The following is a 24,672-nucleotide window of genomic DNA, read 5'->3' on the forward strand; positions in this document are numbered from 1 at the left end:
AAACAAAAATTCCTATACCCCAAATTAAGGACTGTTATGTTTTTTTAAGCGATGTTTTTGATGATTCTTTTTCAGATCCAATGTGCCCCACTTCGATATGTTCTGTAAAACCTGTGTTATAATGATCACTTGAAATTCATTTAGTAGTAATCTCACTGGACGTAGTTTCTGTACTAAAACTTTTGATAATTTGACTTGTAAATCCTTTAACGTTGTTTACGCTATTGAGTGTAACCTGTGTGGCTTAATCTATATGGGATAAACTAAGGGTTCACTTAATAAACGAATACCGGGGCACATATTTCAAAATAAATAATGGTGTTAACAAACTTCTTTACAAGCATTTCAATTCATCGGACCACCGTATCTTGTCCATGAGGGAAAGGATTTTGGAACAAAAAATACCATAAAAAAAAAAACAATTCAATTATAAGTATCCCAATTCGTAGACAACAATAAGATAACTGGATCAGGATCCTAGGCACTACATTTCCTTATGGATGCAAGGATAATGTATATGTAGTGGGAAATTTGAATAATCCACAAGGAAATAACATGAATGCGATGGGAGTTTTCCCCAATACTCAAAGACGGAAACACAGTCATGGACATCGTTCATATAAAAGACCAAGTATAAATGATGTCACTTTTGAATCACTTTTACCATACGGCAACAGACAATTAGGTCCACACCATATTCGTACGAAACTTTACACTGTTTCATTGAGAGTTTTACATACGTTATTTTAAGAAGTCACAAATAGTCTATACTTGGATTTTTCATCACCTGAATATAGACTGAACTCTATGATTATGGATGTTGCCAATCACAGACTCTTTAAACCAGCACGAGTCTTGGATGCTATTCCTTCCAAATCATGTTTTACATACGTTATTTGAAACCATCCCGTTTATCATAAAGTTGAGTTGTTAGTTTGCTGTTAAGATATATTTTCAATAAAATATCTAAGTATGAAGCAGACGTGGATGACTCTGTGGTGTATTTTATTTCGAGGTCACAGTGATATATCAATTCGACATGTGAATGAAAATTAGCATTGTTAATATATACATGTATCACCTCGTCGATATAGATAAATGTCTCTTTAAAGGCCACAACAAGAATTTGTTCCTCTCACGTCAAAGTTTTTGAATAAATTCTGCTTCATATGAATATAAAAACAGGTCGAATTGTCTAAAGGTAGGTCAAAGGTCAATGCTAAGGTAATCAGGTCAACAAGTTTGGTGTCAATGGAAAAGTCTTGTTCCAAGAAATACAAATACTAAATATGAAAGCTTTAAAAGATCTGACTAAAGTTAAAGTATTTTGCCTTATATAGACATATAGACAGACGGACAGGCCAACAAGGATATATCCTATTTGAATCCAGGGGCATGAAATAATGAATGATAGACACTCAGGGTTTTTTGTCACAGGTAAAATAAAAAATGACAATGGGACAATCTTATCGCAAGTATGTGTTGCCTATCTGCTCACACGTTCGATACGCATATTTGTTTAACAATTGTGTGAGCGGATCTAACATCTTTTGAAAATATTTTCATTGGAATGATCATGCATATACCTTGCCAAAACTACTTTGTTGATCGTACGGTGTGTACTTTGCTGATATTCTGAATTTCAACTTAGGATGTTATGGTGTCAGAAAATCCGGAAAAAGACATGTTGCTGCAAACTTTTCAGCAAACGGCGGTGAATATTCCTCATATTATCTATCTGATAGTGTATATACATTCTGACAAAGTGTCAATGTTTTTCCTTTCATATTTAACCCATAGCAGAGTTAATGTTTCTTGTAAAACATATGATTACATAAAACACTGCCGTGAAATACTGTCTGATTGTATCTCTGAATTATCCTATTCGAATAAAAAAAAGGTTCACTTTAACCCAGAACCCGTACACGTAATGTTTAAAAGAAAACGTTTACTTCGAATGGTTTTAATTTTAGTTAGGCATCTTTATCGTGCGATAAACTCTTTTGGATTCTTTTTAGACTGAGGTGGAAAAATACTAAGAAGCATTGATAATAGGGAAAACACGGGCCCTTGGAATTTCCTGATGAAAGATCAATATAACAAATAGTTTTCAATCTCATAACTCCTATAAGCAATACAAAATAGAGAGTTGGGCAAATACGGACCCCTGGATATACCAGAGGTGAGAACAGGTGCCTAGGAGGAGTAAACATTCCCTGTCGAGCGGTCGTACCCGCCTTGAGCCCTATACAATGATCAGGTAAACGGAATTATCTGTAGTCAAAATCAGTGTGCCAAGAACGGCCTAACAATCGGAATGAAACAAGTTAGACAATATTCGACCCAATGATAGGTTGTATTGGCATACTAGATTGTTATAACGACCAGATAATTTGCGTAATGCTGACTTTAAACGAGACTGTTGAAACACCTGCATCATCAACTTGTTTATCAATAACCTGCCTCGATGTGAGATCAAGAGTCTAGGAAAAGAAATCATTCCCTGTTGACAGGATCCATGCGCCACTAAGTATTTGTTTTAGTCAGGTAAACGTAGAATATTGTCTGCGACAATAAGCTGAGAGATATAAACCCTCTATGCAGGTGATACCAAAAGTACGAGATGAGATTTTATACACAAAATACAGCTGTAAAAATAAAAAAATTAATGGTTATTTTCTTGTGACAATTTCCTCTGGATTTATTTGGACGGAAGTGGACAAATAATAAGAAAATTATAAGAATAATTGATAATAGGGAAAACACGGGCCATTGGAATTTTCTAATGTGGGATCAGGTGTCTAGGAAGAGAAATCATCCTCTGTTGACAAGATCCAACCGCCACTAGATGTTTGTTTTAGTCAGGTAAACCTAGAACATGGTATGCATATCTAATCAGGTGAGAAACATAACCCGTATGCAGCTGATAATGAAAGTATCAGATACGATATTATACACAAAATGCAGCTGTTAAAATAAAAAAAATAATAATGGTCATTTCCTTAATTGTAAATGGTACGAAGTATAACAATAAGGAAGCGATCGTGTTTGGCACGTAAACATATTCATAATTCAAATGTGCATAAGTGGATGTGTACGTTTTGCTATATAATTAATAAGTGATAAACTGAATTAGACAGACAGCCAAGATGAGAGGAAGGGAGTTAGTCGGTAAGTAACTAGTTATCCCAATACAGTTATTTTGCTTTAGTAATATCTATCAACGTAGTTCACATTCAACCGAAAATTTAATACATTGAATCTCTATAAAACTCTGTAATGCAAAATGTCTTCCAACATCTTTACTTACACGCACCTAAAAACTGAGGAAAAATGAGGAATTGATAATAACGAAGAGTGATGAATCTTATAAATCATACAGTATACGGAATTAAGAGATGGATAAACGCGGATTTCTGAGGATGTCAGAGATGGAATTACGTTCATAGTAGGAGTAAACATCCAATGTTGACCAGACACGCCCGCCGAGATCATGTAAACATAATGTTCTGTAATCAAACTCAGCATGTAAAATTCGTATGAAAAACACCAGGTGACATTCAACCCGCTGAAAACTCGTATTACAAATTAGATCAGTATAACGTATTAAATGTGTTTTTATCAAACAACATCAGGATAAAACTATATAACTCAATATATAATCGATTATTGATATCTAAAGAACGAACGCGGTGATAATGTATGGATCAAGGAGGGTGTGACCGTTGAAAAATGGATGTGTACTCCTCCTAGGCACCTGTACCCAACTCAATTGTTTCCAGGATTCATGTTGAAGTTTTGATATTGATCACTGGTGTTTTAACTTCACTTTTGCTTCCTAAATCTATGAGGAATAATATATTTGTGATCCTAAATATTACATAATGTTAATTCAATTTTTGAAATTTACGGAGAAAATCCTTATAATTTGCCTTGGTATACCTCTACTCTTAAATCCATCGTTTCCTTGTAATTTTATAGATATATTTCTATTTGTGATCGGTATGGATGGAATGTTGTTGCCTTCCAGCTCCAAGCATTTTCCATATTTCCAAGAGTAAGATTTCCTTTGAAATAATTTTACTGCTTTCATAAACATCGATATTCAACATTGTTAAATCGTCGATTAATTTATTTTAGCAAACAGAAAGAGTAAAATAATTTAAGGCTTTAATAACTTTTTGCCGAAATCGTAACAGGAATTCACGACAAAATAAGCAATTCTTGTCATTTACAGGGAGTTCAGATTTAAAGATATCATCCGGTTTGTACATAGCAATCAAAGTTGTGATTTTTTTCTACAAGAAATTCCATCACTAATTCGACAAGGTATTGTGTAATCTCAAATAAAATCCAAAGAAATAGGAAATGACATGTAGGTGTTTCAGATTTTCTGTATCATGTTTCACACCATTCTTACCTGCAACATTTTAGACAAATCTGCATACCATCAAAATGAGGAGACTTGCATACTTCTCACTTCGTTCGACCATTTGTCATCAAACGAAAGTCTTCGGCTTAGCGGTGTTGTTGTGAGGCTTTATGCCAATGTCAAGAAATATGAATTTTCTGTGATGTCTAACCAATGCAAAGGAAACAGCTCATTCAACGGAATTCAAATTCATGCCTCATGTCAACTTACAAAAGGTAATATGTACACATATATTCTCCTATTAACAATCCATAATATACATGCGTATTAAATTAAATTCATGCATTGCTATCATATTAATGTTTTAATTTCCCTTCCTTCTTATATTTCAGCACATAGCGGAAATATATGCGAAGATGGAATAGGCTGCAACACTGAAAAAGAATTCTGCAGAAAGCTATTTCAGGATGAAAGTGAAAAAGGACTTTGTATTGGTAGATAATACTTTATCATTGGCTATTTGAATTATTTCATTCTAAAATGATAATTAGAATGTGTCTCATCAAATTTCTTGGGAATCAGACTTTGTGAATTTGCTAATAAAGTGTCAACGATTGTGAATATATTGGAATAATACTTTATGGTCGTTTCTGACGAAATGTGGTATTTCATTTAGTGAGATCTGATCATTTGATACTCAATGAAACATCACAGAACTATGGTTAATCTATCACTGATCAAAGCTATAAAGAGACATCTATTTAGCCCGGTAAAACAGAGTACATAAGATTTTCAATACTTTAATTTTCATTTTGATATAAGCAAGGCGCAATCTTTTTGAATCCTGTGACAAAGAAATGCTGTGTACACAAACCACTAAATGCAAAAATAGGATCTGCCATTGCAAGAAAGGATTTAAAGTCATCGGTGGTAAATGCTTGCCTGGTTAGTAGATATTACACATAAAGAGAACAAATCATAGACACTAGTGTTCTGCTAGGTTTAATTGCATGTTTGGAAGTAAAACAACTCCTGAAATCAACATAATTGTTTTCATTGTTTTACCTTGTACAGTTGGGATGTCTTTGAACGAATCATGCTCTCACGACCGTCAGTGCACCGGTACTGCAAACGCTGGGAGGTGTCAACAGAAAAAACATATACCAGATCGTAGTGTCTGTTCCTGCAACCCAGGGTTCTTTCAAAATGGTTCCAATTGTTTACAAGGTATATCTGTTCAAAACGCAATAAGTGTAACACCTTTCATGAAGGATTTAAAATCCGATAACAAAAAGAAATAATAATGAGAAAGTATTTTATTTACATGTCATTTCTGTATGCAATTTTCTCCAGCTATTACAGTGTTCAGAAATGGAATCATCATTGTTCGTGAGTGGATTTCGTGGGTCACTCGCATCAACGAATTTACGTCTCCTCGAACATTTTCTAAACCAAGTAGAGTTATCTCTCCTAGTAACATCGTAAAGCTTATTCACGAAATTACGTCCCACGAACAAGCTTGCCTCCACGAATTGAAATGAATCTACAGTATATTTATCGTAAATCTATTGTGATTTGATGACAATACGTCTTTTAAGATAAAACAAACCAGTCCAAACTACATGAACAATTGAAAGCAGTACAATTTTGAAATATCAAATGATAACGATGATATAAAGTTTTACTGCCTACATGATTTGGCTTCGAATAATTGAAAGAAAAAATACATGTTGTATATTAAGTGATGAGAATAGTTCAAACGAAATGACTGAAATCCCTTTAGAATATCCCACGGTTTGTATGATAAAATGTTACGCATACCATGGGGAAGTTGATTTTTGGTGGTAATTATAGAGGTTTTATCACCATTATAGGTAGTCGACGCCTTTTCCAATCTTGTGAATCACACAAACAATGTACAGGAAGTTACGGGGCACGGGAGTGTAAGGTCATCGCTGGTATACAAATGTGTCACTGTCCGGATAATCATACAGTCATTCGAGACGTTTGTATAAAAGGTTTGATGTATAACATTATTTTTTAACGATAAGATACTATCAAAATGGAAGGGACATCGTCAAATTATTTTAGATTATAATGATCGTTAAGGTTAATATTCATTCATATTTGCTGATTTGTTAACAGTTGGGTCAGTCATAGGGGAGTCGTGTACAATGCATGAAGAATGCACCGGTACAAAAAATGGCGGGAGATGTGTCTACAGTGAGGGCAACGGTACAAAGTCTCAAACATGTGCCTGCAATGAGGGATTTCTGAAAAATGCTTCATTTTGTTTACCAGGTTTGGCATTTCTGTAGGAACAAATTCATTTGCTTTTCAATTTTTATTTAGAAAAATTGGAAGAATTAATCTTATACTTGTATTATAGTTAACAAAAAGCTTTTTGAGACTTGCGAAGTAAATGATCAGTGTAATGGAACGTTGGGTTTGGGGATATGCAGAACAGTTGGTGATAGAAAGGTGTGTGTCTGTGGATCTCAATACATAGAGAACATGGCTTCCTTAACATGTCACAAAGGTATGAGCAAATATAAAAATAAGAACTCACGCCCAACATAGCGAATATACGATATTGTTCAGTGCATTTTTATTTATAGGTAGCACGTTTGTGTTGAAAATGATATCAACATATGCATTCCAAAAGGATCCCAAATTTAATAGAGATGATTAGTAACTCTGGTCATTTGTTATTATTTGTTATATGATATTGTTGGTTATATATACAGTGATAGCATAGTTATGTACAATTTATTCCGATGAAAATCTAAAAGTGAAAACAAATTTCGAGGTATTATTCTGAAATTATTAATAAAATGTGTGTAGTGAAATAAGTGCAAATACACTCTCTTTGTATATGCGTCCTCATATGGATTTCAGGGAATCTTGGTGATAAGGAATTAGATATAGGTGTAATTAGAAAAACAATAGGTACAGAATACATCAGAAAATTGTTCCGTCAACATCTCGTATTAGTTCGTAACTCATTGATCATGAGCATTTTAGCATTAACCAAATTTGTCTCAATTCTGAATAGAAATAGCACTATGTAAAAGAAAATGACCATGTTTCAAAACTTGGTGATATACAAAGTTTATCAAATTATCAGTTGGGAAGGATATATTTGAGACGTGCACACTGAATGCCCAATGCACTAGGACGAAAAATGCAGATGTGTGCAAATACAAAACAGAGACACAAGCTAACAGCTGTGCTTGCAGGGATGGATTTGAATGGGTGAATGCATCATGTGTACCAAGTAAGACAATGCAAAATCTTAAAAAGCATCCATTAGTCATAAACTAAGATTTATACTTGATTAAACTATTAGCTGTACTAGGAGTGATATTACATGTAATTAATTCGCACTAATGTAGTGAACGTACTTTGGGCAATTGACCCTGTCATCAGAAACGAAAGTCAATAAATTCTTTTTAATACACTGCTTCGTTTCTCGGATATTTCATTTTGGCGATGTGCAATGGTCAGTTGTTGATACGGCCGTTGATACAACAAACAATGAAAGAAACATTTGAAATTTTCATTCTATACATTTCAGTTGGTAGACAGTTACTTGAAACCTGTGAGTATGATTTGCAATGTAACGGGACTGCAAATGCAACTGTGTGTGGATTATTTGGAAACAGATCACTATGCTTTTGCGATAAAGGCATGCTTGATTTTAATGGGGCGTGTATCGAAGGTAACACTAGCTCTGTACATCTTTAAACTAGAGAGAGAGAGAGAGAGAGAGAGAGAGAGAGAGAGAGAGAGAGAGAGAGAGAGAGAGAGAGAGAATGAGATTTATTTATATCGTTCAACCTCTGGCGTTTATAACGTAATTAACAGTGGCAGAAATATTGTTTAGGATTCTATTGATAGTTACAGTTATACAGAGACAAAACATGTTGAGGAAAGTGGTGAATTTACATGATGCGGGAATTGATAAATGGTTTTCTACTTTACGGAACCATTTTTGCTGTATTTATTTCTACTTATCTCAAAATATTGGCATAGCATGTTAAACTATCAAAATTTGAAAACGTGTGCAACTGTCATGTTTTTGTAGATGATAAGATGGTGTTGGAAATCCCCTATATGGATTGAATATAATTAGTGTTCATACATTTCTTACATTGCTATTGATACTCTTTCAGCTGGTAAATACCTTGGTGAATCATGTGAAATTGACAGACAGTGTACAGAAACACTATATGCTGGTGTTTGTGGTGAAAATAGTTCGTGTTCCTGCGATAACGGGTTCATCAGAGAAGACAAAGACTGTATTAGAGGTTAGGCTTGAACGAAAAGTAATTGTATGAACTAGTAATACCTATCAATATTATATATAACTTTCGTAATGATGTATTTCGTCAATGATACATGTAGTTTTGATGAGGGAATATTCGATTTCGATCTTCCATTTAAAAGCCAATGTTTCAAGTTTTTAAATAATTAAAGCGTTTTCATAATTTCGATGATCGTAACGAAATTCAAATCAAAATGTCCCATAAATGCTCAGAGTTTTTCATCAATGATATGATTTGAATATCCATTTCATTTAAAATTGCTGGACCTATCAAGCATTACGATGTCAGAATTCCTATGATGACTACCTAGTTGGCAAAATGCAAACTTGTCAGGGTTGGTATTTTCTTATTTGGTACTGTGTTAGGATCAGAATAAACCCAAATCTAGTAAACTCCAGGAAGAGAATTTTAACGATTTAACAATCCACAGCAATTATTTACAGGGAAATTTAGCGACGCGTGTATAATGAATTAATTGAATTAAAGTACGCAAAGGAATGCTTCCTGTTTGTCTACCGCCGAGTTAAATTCACACATGATAATAAACCTGTTTGGAGCCCATCAACATCAGCCGTAAAGTCCAGATACCAGTTATGTAATATCCATGTAATTTTGAAAAAAAAAAAGTTTATCATTACAAAACTTACTGTCTACTCATTGTAAAACCGATGACTACAAAATCAAATGCTGTAAAGCAAACACTGAGAGTAAACAGGTTTATAACGTCACATTTCTATTGATCTCTACCAAACCTCGTTATAAAGGTTAGAACTTAAAAAACCACCAGAGGCTTCAACTAGATCACATCCATCGATAGATGAAATAGAGTACAAATATTTTACAGAACACTTTGATACATGATTTGGAAGACGAAGCAAAACATAATCTTAGGTTTTGATTGTATGTTCACTTCCATTTCTGCTTCATACTTAGATATTTTATTGAACGTAGACATTAACGGCAAACTGACAACTCAACTGTATGACAAACGGGATGATTTTAGCTTCTCCATTGTCAACGTTTCATATTTATGTAGCAATATTCTGTTGTCACCTGCATATGGTGTTTATATATCTCAAGCTCTTGTTCTTTGTATGTCCAGTTTTTAAATCGAGGCAGGCTACTGACAAACAAGTTGATGATACAGGGGTTTCAACAGTTTTGATTAAAAGTCAGCATTTTACAAATGCTATGGTCGTTATAATGATGTAGTCTGCTAATTGTTTCGAATGTTGGCTGACGTGTTTCTTACCGTTTGTTAGACCGTTCCTGGTACACTGATTTTGATTACTACATGTACAGATAACTCCGTTTACCTGATCAGAATATAAGACTCACGGTGGGTGTGACCGGTCGACATGAGATGCTTACTCCTTTCAGGCATCTGATCCCAGTTCTAGCATGCCCAAGATTTCGTGTTTGCCCAGCAATCTATTTTGTATTGCTTACAGGAGTTATGAGATTCATTACTGTTCGTTATCTTCAACTTACATTTTATATACAATTTATTTCGATAAAAGCCTAAAAGTGAAAACAAATTTCGAGGTATTATTCTTAAATTATCAATAGAATGTGCGTTGTGAAAAGAGTGAAAATGCACTAATTTTATATGCATCGTCATCAAAGGTGAAGATAACGAACAGTGATCAGTCTCATATGGACATCACGGAATCTCATTTATAAGGGATCAAATATAAGTGTTCCCGGATATTGCCTCACTGTAATTAGATTAAAACCCTAGGCATGGAAAACATTAGAAAAATTGCTACGTCAACATCTCGTATCTCGTATTAGTTTGTTACTCATTGATCATGAACATTGTAACATTATCCAGGTTCGTCTCAATTCTGAATAGAAATAGGACTATGCAATATAAAATGGTTACGATTCAAAACTTGATGATATACAAAGTATATCAAATTATCAGATGGGAAGGAAATATTAGAGACGCACACAGCGTTTGACCAATGTACTAGGACAAAAATGCAGATGTCTGCAAATACTATACGGAGAACTATTTTAACAGCTGTGTTTGCTGGCATGGATTTGAATAGGCGAATGCATCATGTGTGCAGAGTAAGACAATGTAGAATCTTTAATAGCATCCATTGGTCATAAATACTAAGGAAATACTTATAACTAAAATTAAATCTGATTGAATTATAAATATATATTAAAACATTGTATTTTACTTTAACAGGATTTATATTACATGTAATTAATTCGCACTAATATAGTCAACGTACTTCGTTCAGTTGACCCTGCCATCAAAAATGAATATAAATGTTTTCTTCTAGATATACTGCTTTGGTTTTCGGATGTTTCTTTTAGGCCATGTGAAATGGTCAGTTAAATACAATATAAACAATACAAGAAACATTTCAAACTTTCATTCTTTACATTTCAGTTGGTAGACAGTTACTTGAATCCTGTGAATATGATTTGCAATGTAATGGGACTACGAATGCAACTGTGTGTGGATTGTTTGGAAACAGATCACTATGCTTTTGCAATGAAGGCATGCTTGAGTTTAATGGGACGTGTATCGCAGGTAACCATACTTATGTACATCTTCAAACTACAATGGAGAGAGAGAGAGAGAGAGAGAGAGAGAGAGAGAGAGAGAGAGAGAGAGAGAGAGAGAGAGAACTTTTACTTTGACGTTGATAATCTAATTAACAATAGCAGAAATATTGTTTTGAATTTGCTTGATTGTTACAGTTTAACACATTAAGAGACAAAATGTGTTTGGAAATCTTGGATTTACCTGATGCAGGAATTGATAAATTATTTTCTACTTTGAGGCACTACTTTTTCCTGCATTTATTTTTATCTGAAAATATTGGCATACCATGTTAAACTTTCAAGATTTGAAAATGTGTGCAATTGTCATGTTTTTTTGTTTGTTTTTTTTTGTAAATGATAAGATGATGTTTGAAATCCCCTTTTTGTATTTCATGTAATTAGTGTTAATATATTTTTTACATTGCTATTGATACGCTTCCAGTTGGTAAAGGTCTTGGTGAACCATGTGAAATTGACAGACAGTGTACAGAAACACTACATGCTGGTGTTTGTGGTGAAAATAGTTCGTGTTCCTGCGATGGCGGCTTCATCACAGAAGATAAGGGCTGTATTAGAGGTTAGGTTTGAGAATAAGTTCATGAAATAATAATAACTATCAATATCATATATAATTTTTGTAATGGTGTATTTCCTCAATACCACATGTAGTTTTACAACGAAAAGAGATTGATTGATTGATTTTATATTGTTTAACGCTCACTCGAGAACATTTCACTCATGGAAACGTTACCATTGCCGGTGAAGGGCTACAAAATCTAGGCCTGTGCTTAACGCTTATGGTCTTTGAACAGGGCGGGATCTTGATCGTGCCACACCTGCTGTGACACAAAACCTTGATTTTTTGCGGTCTAATCCGAAGGACCGCCCCATTTAATCGCCTTTTACGACAAACAAAGGGCACTGAGGACCTATTCTAGCCTGGATTTCCACGGAACCAACGAAAACAACCCCAGCAACTTTATAGTTACTTTGAAAGGGAGGATTCGATTTTGATTTTCCATATAAGAATCAACGCTGCATGTTTTTGAACAATTGAAACGTTTTCATAAATTCCATGATCGTAACGAAATTCAAATCAAAATCTCCCATCAATCCTCAAAATTTAGATATTTCATAAAGAATGTAATTTGATTATCCAATTCATTTAAAATCGCTGAACGTATTAAGCGTAACGACGTCAAAATTCCTATCATAAGTACTTAGTTGGCAAAAGGCAAATTGTTAGGGTTGATATTCTCTCATTTGGTTTTCTGCTAGGATCAGAATAAACCAAGTCCAGCAAACTCCAGAGACATAATTTAAAAGATTTTACAATTTATTTCTGTGATATAGATGGAAACTTAGCAGCATATGAATAATGATTTAGATGTGTTAAAGTGGGCTAGAAATATAATGCTAGCTGTTTGTTTACAGCTGTTTACAGTCCTTTCGAACTCTGTAGTGAAGTCCAGTCCCCCGCTATGCAATATCCAATGTAATTCTGTAGAGGGTTCATTAGTACAAAACTTACAGTTTACTCATTCCAAAACAGATTTCCAGATAGTCTAAATTCTAGAAAGTATACGTTGAGAGTAAACAGGTTTATGACACCTTTTTATTGAACTCTACCAAATATAATTCTAAAGTTAAAACGTCGTGAAATTTCCAGCCGCGTAAAGTAGGTCACGTCCATCGATAAATGATATCGAGTACAGATGCTTTACACAATACTTTGATGCATGCTAAAGAAGAAAAAGCAAAACACAACCTTAGGTTTGTATTCTCCATGTGTAATAGTACTTGTTACAACTTATCAAACTACTGATATTCAAATGAGAGATAGATAACAACCAACAATGTGACCTGGACAGTTCCCGATAGATAGCTTGAAGCAAGAGGACATCATGGGATGAAAAAAATAAGTGAAAATGAAGGCTAAACTTTGCAGTATGCCTACAATATGCAGTATGCTTACAGTCCAACATTTAACTTAATAAGGTTTCACCTTAGAGCAAATATTAATTTATTCTTCATTAATAGTGAGCTAAGCTCATGTTGTAAAGACACGAGCTTGCTCCAAGGATCACACATTCGAAGCACGTGATTTCCTCTCCATCGACTGAAATAGTGGGGATTACCCAAAGAAAAATATCAACGTCACTACGGTACTTTCAGAAGAAAAAAAAAACAAGTAGAGAAATGAAGTATAATTAAATGTTTGAATATTAAATGATCGTCTTGGACACATTCAAACAAAAATGCGTACCCTCTATCCATCTGTGTTTAGTTAACCAGAAGTGATAGATGAATTTTACAGCCTAGACGAGGAGTGTTTTTTACTTCCTACTGACAAAGCATGTAACAAAATTGTCTTTGTTTCTATGGTTCATTATCACAACAGTAATTCAAACGAACTTGATGTTAATTCCATTTTTGGTTTTCCAGTTATGCTAAATGTTCTCTTTCCAATTGTTTTGAAAATAAGCTTCAGATAAAAAAAAAACACCCACATTTGACATCACAAATACTCCTGTATAATATGTTGTACCCGAACATATACCTTTTATGTCCCGATTACTAAATCGAACACACCGATCTTTCCCATAATTACTTGTAAAATTCACCCGATCGTAACTTGATCGGTTGGTATTTATTCCCGGATGAACTGCGTCAATGGTGAGACGGTAGCTGTGTCACTTTGTTGTATGCTGACACGTGTTCGATGCGGATTACTCATACTAGTAAATTACGTATGGCATGGGGACGGATACAAGACCGCGGTAAGTATATTTTTTTTACCTTTACAATTAATTTGCAGTGCATCTTTGTTCATTTAACAGTTTGTATATACTCCTTCTTATGTTTGAACTTGGCCAGTACTCGGCATTTTACATGCAAATGCGGTGGCGTAAGAATGTAAATTTATTGTTACATTATGTATAAATTCTCTAATATATAGGTAGTTTTCAGTGTGTTTTGTAATTTTCTTGTGACATTTAAATCTTTCTTCTACATACCTGGGCGGAAGCGAATGGACGGGTGTAATGCATGGTGTGCTATTTCTGTAAATATCAATGTTAGCTTTTACATATACACTCGTTTTGATATTTACTTTTCATTATACAACTTCATTATCTTTGCAATTTGATATAATAGTTAGTTACCTAAATTTATGATGGTTGCCATATTTTAGCATCATGGAAAGTTGCTGAATTGAATCGGATGAGGGAATCAATGCTAAATTATTGGACCGTGTGTCAACGGAAATCCACGGGTGAATTATTTGACCCTATATTACTGGGAATCCATGAGTATCTAGCAGTTTGATTCAGACCCAAGAGGAGGGGAATATCATGTTCAACAACTACTATCAAGAACTGCCAGGGATCGCAGCTAAGTGACGATTGCGGACGCCTTTTTAGAACTTTATCATATTAGCATATATTCTGCATCTAATACTTGTCATGGATATCTAGACACATTGATGAACTCGAAGATGATGACAATGAACAGTGGCAGTTAACTGTTTAAAGAGACTATTGATATTTTTCATTGTAAATTTTCATTTGTTTCTTTCTGTAAATAGATTTTGTTGTTCAAAGTTGTGTTATTGTTTAATTAGAGATAGCTGTGCTTGCCCCAAATTATACCGCCATCAGTAAACATGTGAAAAAAGTGAGCAGTGATCAGTCTCATAACTTTTATAAGGAAGAAAAGATTAAACTGGGCAAACATGGGTCCCTCGACATACCAGTGGGATCAGATGAGTAAACTTGAGGAAGATCTTGTAGTAACTCGCCATGCTGTTCTGATACAATGCAGCAGCTCTCGTGATGAGATATCTCATCGAAATTTCTTGACGTCGGCCCAGCTCCTTCTCTGCCACCCCGTCGGTGTCCTCCTCTTTTATATTGGGTGTTACATCGTATGACGGGACCAAACCATGTCATCTTCCGTCGTTTAACTGTCACCAGCAGTGGTGCTTGAGGATCCACAAGGTACCTGATCATGTTCCGCACATAGTCATTAGTCTTGTGCTCCTTTAAAGAGATGTGTGTCAGTCGTCTCAAGCGCTTGGTTTTCAATACTTTGATTCTGTTATCTGTTTCAGATTCCATGTCGGACATTGTAGCAATTGAATAATTAATCCTATTTTGGATTTCTGCTGTGCAGGTGTCATCTTTGGGCAAGGTTGATCCTAGGTACTTGAAGCTGGTTACTTCCTCCAAGGGCTCACCATTAATGGTTATGTTGGCACTCATGTTATCGAGCTGTTGACCATGGTCATTGTGCGCCTCTGACTGGCTGTCTGAAAGAACTGTTGAGGACCACTGCGCTGTTACAATGTTCGTAGAGGGCCTGGACGATTGAATTAAACCCTTCGTTAATTTTGAAGCCTCTACGGACTTGCTATGGGCACAATTTGTACTCCATTATTAGCTGACATGCTTGTGAAACAGGATAATTCTAAAATCTCTATATGTGAGGAAAAATCTCTTTTAGCCTTCAACTCGACAATAAAATATTTTGCTGGTATTTCATGTATGAAAAATACTCATATTCATTCTTAAGTCGATTCGATTTATTTAAGAGAGCCCATTGCATTATATGTCTTGCGTTGCGTGAATATTCAGGTCATGTGGTTAGATATTGATTACGGATTACTAAGTTATTTAGATCAACATTTTGAACTCCCGGCGGGCGTGACCGGTCAACAGGGAAAGTCTATTCCTCCTAGGCATCGGATAGCACATCTGGCGTGTTAAGAGGTTCACGTTTGCCCAACCTTGGATTTTGTATTACCTCTAGGAGTTATAACATTTATCACTGTTCCGTATCTTCATTTGCATTCAGGATCTTCATTTGCCATAACTCTCAAGTTATAAAATATATCACAAGCATTAATGTATGCAGCATTCCGAGGTGAATCAATATTTAATTGAAATTCTTAGTTGGAGTTTTTAGCTCTTCTGAGCCAAAGGCTCAAAGAGCTAATGCTATGGCCATTTGTGCGGAGTGCGGTGTGCGGTGTGTGGTGTGCGTAAACTTTTTAGAAAAAGGGCTATAACTCAAGAAGCCCTTGGCCAATTTTTTTCAAATTTGTTACAGGGTATCATTGGCCCAAGGGCTTTCATACATACTAAATAGAGGGATGTGACCCTTTAACAAGGGGAGATAATCAGGAAAATACAAAAAAAATAGTGGTTGTTAAAAAATCTTCTTCTCAAGAACCACAGGGCAGATTATCACCAAACTTACACATAAGGATGAGGATATGTTGTAGATTAAAAATTGTTCAAGGCATTACCCTGGGGCAAAGGGCGTGGTCTCAAGGTCACTTCAAAGTTGACCTAAATTTAATTTTTTTTTAAATTCCTTAAATCTTAGATATTTTAGTCATTATAAGGACTAGGATCATCAAATTTTGACAGTTGATGCATCTTAGGACCTTGTGTCAAGTTGTCTCAAAAGTAGGTCACGGTGACCTACTTTTTGAATTTTGCAGGAATTTATTTAAAAATTAATTTTGATGCATATCTTGGATACTTTGAAGCCTATGATCATCAAAACTTGTCAGTTGGTGGATCATGGGATCTAAAAATGCGTCAAGTGAAAAATAGGTCACCGTGACCTACTTTCTGAATTTTATGGCTTATCATTTATAGATATATTTTAAGTTGTTATTTCAAATACCGAGAGGTTTAGAATCATCAAATCTTGTAAGTTGATGCATCTTGAGGCCTTGAAACATTTATAAAAAAGTAGGTCACAGTGACCTACTTTTTGAATTTTGAAGATATTCAAATTTCACATTTTCAATTTTAGATGCATATTTTGGGCACTGTAAAACCTAGGATCATCAAACTTTGTCAGTTGATGCGTCTTCAGTCTTCGGTTTGTGTCGACCAAAAAGTAGGTCACCGTGACCTACTTTTGGTATTTGACAGCTAAATTACTATATTTCAGACAGTATTTGACCTACAATCATCAAACTTTGTCAGTTGATGCATCTTGAGTCATCGGAGTGTATTGACCAAAAAGTAGGTCACTGTGACCTAATTTTGGCATTTGACAGTTATATTTATATATTTCAGTCAATAATTGACCTACAATCATCAAACTTTGACAGTTGATGCATCTTGAGTCAACGGAGTGTGTCGACCAAAAAGTAGGTCACCTTGACCTACTTTTGGAATTTGACGGCTATATTTATATATTTCAAATACGATTTGACCTACAGTCATCAAACTTTGTCAGTTGATGGGTCTTGCATGTTCGAAGGGTTTCGACCAAAAAGTAGGTCAACTTGACCTACTTTTGGAATTGGACACCTATATTTATATATTTCAGATACTTTTAACCTACAGTCATCAAACTTTGTCAGTTTATGCGTCTTGCATGTTCAAAGGGTGTTGACAAAAAGCAGGTCACCTTGACCTACTTTTGGAATTGGACGGCTATATTTATATAATTCAGATACTATTTGACCTACAGTCATCAAACTTTGTCAGTTGTTGGGTCTTGCATGTTTGAAGGGTGTTGACGAAAAAAATAGGTCACCTTGACCTACTTTTGGAATTTGACGGCTATATTTATATATTTCAGATACTATTTGACCTACAGTCATCAAACTTTGTCAGTTGATGGGTCTTGCATGTTCGGAGTTCGCTGACCAAAAAGTAGGTCACCATGACCTACGATTGGAATTTGACAGCTATATTTCAATATTCAGATACGAATTGGCTTAAAATCATCAAACTTTGTCAGTTGATATTTCTTGGGTTCTCAAAATGTGTAGACCAAAAAGTAGGTCACATTGACCTACTTTTTTTGAATGCTTAGGATTTAACTAAATATTTAGAATACTAAGAGGCTAAGAATAGAAATGGTGGGGTTGTACAATTTATCAGAAGAGCGATTCTAGGCCCTTGGGCCTCTTGTATAATTTCATGTTATTGAAACCTCCATCTGTGAAATTTTGAAATAACTACATTTAATTTTAGGTGGATGGAATCAAGGTATGTAAAAACTGTACTAGGTTTTGGTTCATTTTCTTTTTTTTAAATATTTATACTACTTGTGCAAGTCAAAAGGATTATGACAATTTCTGATGACTGAATCTTTATATTATTTCAATTATCATATCATTACCATTTTAGATATGATATATCAATTCATGTTGTTCGGAGCAGGCGGACTTCTGTTTGGAATATTTTGTTTGATTGGTATAATTATATGTAAATGTAGAAGAAACCCATTATCCAAAAGTGGAAGGTGCAGTATGATATTTGACTTAATTCTATGATTCTATCTATAGTTATTTATTGCACATATATTTAAATTATTCCGTGATAGGGTTACTTGTTCAGGATGTTCAAATGACAGCTTTGTTATATAATTGTGTTACTTGATGCTCGTTATTAGTGTTTTAATTTGGTATAATTTTTGTGTAACCAGGTTTGTGGTACAGACAGATCAAGAACCCAGCAACCGTCAATCCATTCTGTATGCCGTGCCCAGCGACATTGGGAATCATGTGGTATGAATCGAAACCCAAAATACTACTTGTAGCAGAAGACATTTTGAAATTAACATCAAGTCAAACGAACGATGTCAGGTTTTCTCCAAACTAATTGACAGGGAGTATATGAAATAAAACCCACAATCTAAAACAGATTATCAATCTTTTATACAATGGGAAAAAAGTTGAGATATTATTACCAACATTTATTGTAATACATCATGTTTATTAAAGCAAGGTAATTTCCTTATATACTCTATTTTACAATGCTTATGGGAGTTATGAGATTGATCACTGTTCGTTATCTTCACCTTTCATGTGTATTCTATATTTATTTTTCAGGGACCTTCAACGCCTGTTCACAAAGAGACCCAGAGAGTAGCAAATTACTCGTACAATCACCTCCACGAACCAGAGGAACAGAAAAAAGACAATGTGTATTCTGAGCAGGACTCTTGTGATGACGTGTACAACCACCTACATGAAAAGGATGCCCCATTGTGTGAAGGCGTGTATGACGTCACAGAAAATGTCTTTAATGACATGACACACAGTTCTGATGATAACCCTGAATCTGTTGGTCTCTATGATTTTGCTGAACCTATAAATGCTAACATGTGTTAAAGATACAGCATGTGCACGGGTAAAGCTTTTTATATTCTTTAAATTGTTGATATTCAAATCACAAAGATTATGTACCAATGTATTAGAACGTGTTGCTTTAATCAGGAAGATAATTTGATTTTGGCAGTTCTTCAACTGTTGGAATGTGAAAAATATATATATATATATATATATATATTAGTTTTACGATTTCTCGAATATCAAAGGTGAATTTTTAAGCAGACTAGATTACCACACTTAGTTTTCAGGGACGAAGGTTGATGCATGTAAACGTACCACCACATATCATTCACAGTTGATATCAATGAATGCAGTGATCTTTTTTCAAAACCCTTACAATGCAATTGTATCATTTGAACAAGAGTTCTAACTACAAAGGTCCGTCTGCTTTAGTGAGTGCAAATTTCAAGTATAAATATACAAGAGTTCTTTACTCCAAGATCAGCACATCAATTTTATAAACGTGTATCATAGTGATTAGCTGATGTGTTTATACTGTGGTCTAGTAGTTATCCTGTCATGAACCCCCTAATCCTAAATTTGAACAATACAAAGTACATTGTTAAGTTCGATATTGTTTGATGCCTGTATATACCTGTTGAAGATGTAACCATGTTCTATGGAAGATGAATTGTTTACGGGTTATAATGTTTCATGCTGAATTAAACAATTGCTTCTTTTTTCTTATTAATATCCGACTGTGATAAAGTTCTACCCAATGACGTGTATTTCACATAACCGGGATACTAAATAGTAGATGTATGATTTCACACATTTGGAGACTTTGCAAAAACATGTCTGTCTAAAGTTGTCATGCGATCGTCATATCTTATGAAAGCTGTGATTTTTAGGATTACATATGATGAACTATACCTGTATTTTTATCTATTCGTGAATTTAACTTTTATAATTCTGATTCATACAAAGTTGTCGATGTTAATGCATGAAAATTGAAGATAACGAGCATTGATCAATGTTAAAACTCCCATAAATAATACAAAAGTGCCCAGGAGTAAATATCACCTGTTCATTAGTCACACCTGTCGTGAGGGCTATATCGTGACAAGGTAAATGGAGTAATCCGTATTAAAAATCAGTATGCAATAACGGTCAACGAATTAGTTTGAAACACGTCAGACATCAATCGACCTAACGACAAGTTGCATTTACTTAAATTCTGAAGAAAAAGTGTTTGAAGAAACGTTTCCCAACAACGCACATATGTTCGTATTAGCTGATCCCGCCTCTAGTGTGCCCAGGGGTCCGTGTTTGCTCAAGTATATATTTTGTATTGCTTATAGGAGTTTTGAGATTGATCACTGTTTGTCGTTGTACTTCTCAAGAACTAAAGTAATGCTGACTAAAATATACTGGGGTTTATCATTGACTTTCTTTGTAGTCTTTGATGATCAGGTCTTCGAACAGTCAGTTGGAATCCCTATGGACACACATTGTGCTCCTTAATTATCGGACCTCATTTCATACTTTCATGAGGCAAAATATATTCAAAACCTTCTAGATGGGAATAAAAAATATGTCTCTAAAGTTTTCATGCAATCGTCATATCTTATGAAAACTGTGATTTTTAGGATTACACATTCACGTATGATGAAATATACCTGTATTTTTATTTATTCGTGAATTTAACTTTTATGATTCTTATTCATGCAAAGTTGTCGATGCAATAGGCATGAAAAGTGAAGATAACGAGCAGTGATCAATGTTAAAACTCCCATAAATAATACAAAATTAAGAGTAGGGTAAACACGGCCCCTATATACACCAGACGTGGGATCAGGTGCCCAGGAGGAGTGAGGATCACCTGTTGATTGACCACACCTGCCGTGAGCGCTATATCGTGACAAGGTAAATGGAATAATCCGTATTAAAAATCAGTATGCAATAACGGTCAACGAATTAGTTTGAAACACGTCAGACATCAACCGATCTAACGACAGTTTGTATTTACTTAAATTCTAAAGAAAAAGTGTTAAAAGAAACGTTTCCCAACAACGCTTATATGTTCGTATTATCTGATCCCGCCTCTGGTGTGTCCAGGGGTCCATGTTTGCTAAATTATCTATTTTGTATTGCTTATTTGTCGAAATGCGCATCTGGTGCATCAAAATTGGTACTGTATAAGTTGTATATTATGACCCCTGGGTCGAGTCCTCTGCTGGTGGACTGTTAGTCCCCGAGGGTCTCTACAGCCCAGTAGCTAAATACTTACGTACTAGCTTGAAAATACGAATGCATATTTAATTGCTGTTATAAAATTTAGGAATTCTTTTCAAAATTAAGAATTATCTCCCTCACGCATAGCTCTTGTCCTTAGAAGAATTTGACTCCACTTTTTTGGCACACTGTTTTTCCCTATAGTAGCACTAAAACTTCATTGTTATTTCGAATTTCAAACATTTCAGTTGAGTATCACTGAAGAGACATTGTTTGTCGAAATGCGTATCTGGTGCATCAAAATTGGTACCGTATAAGTTTTTACATAACACCCTTCATATACACAACGTGTTAGTCAGTAGTCTACCTTGATTTGAAGCTGATCATACACAGAAAAAGCTCTATTGGATCGAATCAGTTCAGATACATCAACTACAGATGCAGGTGACAATGGGAATAATGGTATATAAATATGGAAAATTGACGATGGAGAAGGGGTTTGTTAGTTTGCCGTCAGTATTGATGTTTAACAAAAATATCTAAACACGAATCAGATGTAGGAAACCCTTGTTTCCGTTTAACTGGGGTATATCAAATCGACGTATGAATAAAATTGACAAGTATCATTTTACACAAAATTCCATGGCCATGGTTAATTGTTATTTGAGTGCTTGGTAGGGAGTTTTACATTCTCGTGTTATTCAACCCGCCGAGTATGAAATCTTAAATAGCTTCATTCAACTTTACATATTTTCCTTTAGGCGGATGAAATGAAAGTATATAAAAACTGTTTTACTTTTTGTTTTACGTTGTTGTTTTTTTGTTTGTTTTTTTTTTATATCTATGATTCACGTAAACGTAAAAAGGATAAGTTTTGATGGTGAATTATTGCATTGTTTTTATTTCAGAAATAATATATCGATTTATGTTTTTCGGAGTATTTTACTGGATTGTAATACTTGTTCGTAAATGTAGAAGAAACCTACTATCCAGAGGTGGAAGTTGTAGTATTACATTTCCTTATTTTTTTATGCTTTTGCATAGTTATCCTTTGTACACTATTTGTATTAATTTTTAATATTTATTTCTTTGAAATATTTGTGTGACCAGGTTTGTAGTACAGTCTGATCAAGAAGCCATCAATCCTCAGTCGACTTTCTATGCTGTGCCCAGCGATATTAGGAATTATGTTGTATGACACAAATCTGAAAAGACTGCATGCAGTATAAGGCATTTTGAAATTAATATCAATTTACGAATTTGTTGATGACATTATCATCCACATATAATGTAATAAATCATGTTTGTTAAAACGACCTCGTTCTCGTTTATGTTTATTTTATATTGTTTTTCAGGAACCTTTGACGTTTTTTCAACAAGATACCCAAAGGTTAGCAAATTACACATACAATCACCTCAACGAACCAGTGGAAAAGGAAGATAATGCGTTCTCTCAGCAAATGTTTGTAGAGCAGGGTCCTTATGATGACGTGTACAACCACCTTCATGAAAAGGAAGCACCATTGTGTCATGGCGTGTATGACGTCGTGGAAAATGTCTCTAAACGCATGTCCAGAGTTCTGATGATGAACACAAATCAGTTGATTTCTATGATTTTACTGAACCTGAATGAAAGCACGCTCTAAATTTGGGATAGTTACATCTGTAAAGCTTTCATATATTGTATAACTTCATTTTGACAATTCTTCAATGTTTGGAATGTAAAACAAATAAATATGTACGTTGAAGAACTTCTCGAATGTCAAATATGGATGTTGAAGCAGAATATGGTTCGATATATAACGATGGTTTTCTGGGACGAAGGTTGATGCATGTTTACATACCAAGAGACACCATACTGAATCATATACACGTTGGTACTTAAAACAGTTAAACCAATGCTCTAATATCTCATCAACACCCTTGCAATTGTATCGTGTTATCCTTGCAAACGTTCCAATCTTAAAAGTGCAGCAGCTGTAGTGAGTGAAATTTTAAAGTGCATACTAAATTTCTTTCTGATTTATTCCCATCGTTATGTGTGTTATATGTGTTTGTGATTAATGGTAAACTATTAAATTTCACATTCCGAGCTTCATTCGTTTTTTTCCATCAGGGGATGAAACCACACCATTTCTTATATCTTCACCTACTTTTCTCTTTTTAACGTGCGTATGTGCAGAAATATCCGATCTCATGCATATTTTGTATTTAAATTTCATAGTTGAGCCTTCAAACGTTAATGTAATGATATGGTGATAACATTCATTAACTATTAGAAAAATGGAACATTAGATTTCTATAAATCACGAAGCCGTTTCACCCCAGAATCATATGTATGAGAACCAACGTATCAACTTTTAAAGCATACAAATTGTATACCCAGTAATGGCCGTTTAGATCTTTGTCATTTAGAAATACAAATTGTATTGTCAATGGAACTAAAGGTCGAGGTTTTCAACCGGTCGGTTTTCCTCAGGTAAGTTAATTGCGGAGTGGAGCTTATTTAAGGCAGGTGTGAAGACACGAGCCCGAGAAAACCTTGCTAGCTTGTATATACCATCCCAAATACACGGGATGTTATCTGTGTTACCTGCATTACCTGTACGTTTCTGTAAGATTGAAACATTATTTCATGGTAGTCATTTTTCTCGTGCAGGTTAATCGAAACGTTGATGATTAAATCTAATGAATCACACGTAAGAATTCAAGTTCGATAAATTTATTTCATATGAATGAGAACGTTAGCCATTGAAAACTTAGGCAGAATATTCTTTATTCAAATTTTTTTTGAATCCATTTGACTGCCTTCGTTCATCGGATACCCAGTATCCGACGATGTTTGGCTGCCAAACATACATTTTCCGACGGAAGTTCCTGAGTACTGTGGTATATTTTCTGGCTATGTACAGATGATGTATCGAGCATCGTCCCACGCCCCATGATGACTATATATTCAAAAACAACTTAGAAAGTTTTATTCTGTTTGAATTGTTTTTTCTGAACCTCACATCAGAATTATCTGCCTACCAAAGTTGTCTGTGTGACTCGTCTATAACGTATGGCCTACAAAGACAGGAAATTCG

The 24,672-nt window shown here is 34.7% G+C and overlaps 1 protein-coding gene across 7 annotated transcripts; it reads left to right on the forward strand.

The window, feature by feature from the left end:
* Window positions 1–3,143: 3,143 nt before the first annotated feature.
* LOC125655362 (prion-like-(Q/N-rich) domain-bearing protein 25) lies at window positions 3,144–23,676 on the forward strand. 7 transcript variants are annotated; one of them, XM_056143303.1, is made up of 20 exons: window positions 3,144–3,171; window positions 3,982–4,057; window positions 4,238–4,329; window positions 4,435–4,647; window positions 4,765–4,866; window positions 5,195–5,317; window positions 5,447–5,599; window positions 6,247–6,390; window positions 6,518–6,673; window positions 6,762–6,911; window positions 7,500–7,649; window positions 7,950–8,093; window positions 8,548–8,682; window positions 11,108–11,251; window positions 11,708–11,842; window positions 18,270–18,284; window positions 18,426–18,540; window positions 18,724–18,805; window positions 19,130–19,430; window positions 22,942–23,676. In XM_056143303.1, the coding sequence occupies exons 1-19, from the start codon at window positions 3,150–3,152 to the stop codon at window positions 19,409–19,411; spliced, it is 2,433 nt and encodes an 810-aa protein (XP_055999278.1). In that variant the 5' UTR covers window positions 3,144–3,149; the 3' UTR covers window positions 19,412–19,430; window positions 22,942–23,676. The 7 variants fall into 7 exon arrangements, with proteins under 7 accessions (XP_055999278.1, XP_055999277.1, XP_055999279.1 ...); XM_056143302.1 differs by lacking the exon at window positions 22,942–23,676 and having other exon boundaries at window positions 19,130–19,493; XM_056143304.1 differs by lacking the exons at window positions 5,195–5,317; window positions 22,942–23,676 and having other exon boundaries at window positions 19,130–19,493.
* Window positions 23,677–24,672: the final 996 nt, after the last annotated feature.

The sequence above is a fragment of the Ostrea edulis genome, chromosome 7 (assembly GCF_947568905.1).
Source record: "Ostrea edulis chromosome 7, xbOstEdul1.1, whole genome shotgun sequence".
Lineage (NCBI taxonomy): Eukaryota > Metazoa > Mollusca > Bivalvia > Ostreida > Ostreidae > Ostrea > Ostrea edulis.

What these genes read in the sequence shown, in the direction of transcription:
- LOC125655362 (XM_056143303.1), top strand. Translation starts at nt 3,150, where the DNA reads ATGAGAGGAAGGGAGTTAGTCG. An exon ending in TTCCTTAACATGTCACAAAG is followed by an intron (nt 6,912 to 7,499) that starts GTATGAGCAAAT and finishes TCAAATTATCAG; the next exon opens with TTGGGAAGGATATATTTGAG. An exon ending in GCGACATTGGGAATCATGTG is followed by an intron (nt 18,806 to 19,129) that starts GTATGAATCGAA and finishes TTTATTTTTCAG; the next exon opens with GGACCTTCAACGCCTGTTCA.